Consider the following 1,525-nt stretch of genomic DNA (forward strand, 5'->3'; position numbering starts at 1 on the left):
ACTCCCAAGGGAATAATCTGGTCACAGGTTATGTTGAGGAGTCACCTGCTTTGTTCAAGGGTGTCCAGGACAGCCATGGAACCACAAAACCTGATGAGGATGGGATGAGGATGCTCAAGAGGCACCCCAGGAGTGGGATTTTGGGGGTGCAAGGGGAAGGTTGTGGCTCTTCACCTCTGGTCTCTACCCCTTCAGTAGGACTGAGGTCCCCAGTGCAGACGCTGAACAGGACTGATGAGGCATTGGGAGCTGTTGTGTCCCCTAAAACTAAACTGGGATTCAACTTGTGGAGGAGGGAAACACAATATTAGGCAATTGGTCCTCTCCCAGCTTTTGCCACCACCCTGCTTAGAAGCAATGAGAAAATCCCAAAGCTTTTTCTCTTCCAGCATGTCATTTTGGTGTCACAGGTCTGAGGTTATCAAAAATATCTGGGATTTTCAGGGGTGACTTGTGATCACGGTCCAGGGAGAACCTAGACCTGGTGCTGCCCTCCCAGGAGGTGAATGAACCACACAGCTCAGAGAGATCACATTTACCCATCTTTACTTCAAAGCAGTGAATACCATCTCTTTCACACCATGAATACAGCGCTGAGAGCTCCATCGAAAATGTTGCTCTTCCTTCACAGCTGGACACTTTCACAATCATTTTCCCTTTTTGGGTGGAGGGATGCAGCAGTACATCTTCCCGCAGGCCTGGCTGAAAGTCCACTCATCCCTTTTGGCACACAGGTAGGAACAGTACCCACCACAAGCGCCCTTAAACTGCCCATACCCTGCGATGGAAGGAAGAGAGAGATGGGTTATAAGAGAAAATGTCAGATATCATAGGAGAGAAGAGCCTCAAAAGTTTTCTCCTTGCTGGTGGTACAGGGTTCCTTCAGGTTAAAACCCTCATAGGATAGGATCTGTGCTTTCTGTCCTCGTTAAGCTGGGGGACCACTGAACTCTTAAAAATCATGCCTCTCCACATGTCAGCACTGTAGCTCACCAGCAAGATCTTTTTGCATGAACATAAGAGACAAGCATTCTCCATGTGACACTCATCACATCCCAAATCAGTTGTGTGAGGTAGGCTGGGTACATCATGTCCTCAAGTGCTTGTTTCTGCCCATCCATGCTGATGCTGCAGGAAGCAGGAGGTGAGCAGCCAGAACTGGCCACAGGTAGCTGAGCTCCATTGCCAAAGGTGGGTGAGAAGAACCACCTCCCTCCACCCCAAGGCACAAAGGCTGGAGAAGGGACAGGCACTCATTACCCCCAGCCTACAGGGTCAGCCCCGCTTTCTTCACCCCCTTGCGTTGTCATCTTACCTGGGATGGCCAAGGAGAAAAGCAGGAGCACAGCAAAGACCACGCAGAGCACCCTCATGCCTGGAGGTCAATGGAGATCTCAGCACACCAGGAGCAAAGCGGGTCTGAGATGACCAGAGTGGAGAACCTTGGAGGTCCTTGGTTTTATACAGGGACTCCTGCCATAATGAGTGTGACAAGAGGAGAAACTTGAGCAAACCCATCTCCAAA

General features: G+C 50.3%; 1 protein-coding gene across 1 annotated transcript; it reads right to left on the reverse strand.

The window, feature by feature from the left end:
- Positions 1-647: 647 nt before the first annotated feature.
- On the reverse strand, positions 648-1,373 carry LOC114818666 (small basic protein 1-like). The gene is made up of 2 exons (XM_029085518.1): positions 1,316-1,373; positions 648-778 (listed from the first exon to the last, which is right to left on the reverse strand). Exons 1-2 carry the CDS (start codon positions 1,371-1,373, stop codon positions 648-650), a joined length of 189 nt encoding a protein of 62 aa, XP_028941351.1.
- Between the last annotated feature and the right edge of the window lie 152 nt (positions 1,374-1,525).

Source organism: Antrostomus carolinensis, unplaced genomic scaffold, assembly GCF_000700745.2.
Source record: "Antrostomus carolinensis isolate BGI_N321 unplaced genomic scaffold, ASM70074v2 scaffold17130, whole genome shotgun sequence".
Lineage (NCBI taxonomy): Eukaryota > Metazoa > Chordata > Aves > Caprimulgiformes > Caprimulgidae > Antrostomus > Antrostomus carolinensis.

What these genes read in the sequence shown, in the direction of transcription:
- LOC114818666 (XM_029085518.1), bottom strand. Translation starts at nt 1,373, where the DNA reads ATGAGGGTGCTCTGCGTGGTCTTTGCTGTGCTCCTGCTTTTCTCCTTG. An exon ending in TTTCTCCTTGGCCATCCCAG is followed by an intron (nt 779 to 1,315) that starts GTAAGATGACAA and finishes CTTCCATCGCAG; the next exon opens with GGTATGGGCAGTTTAAGGGC.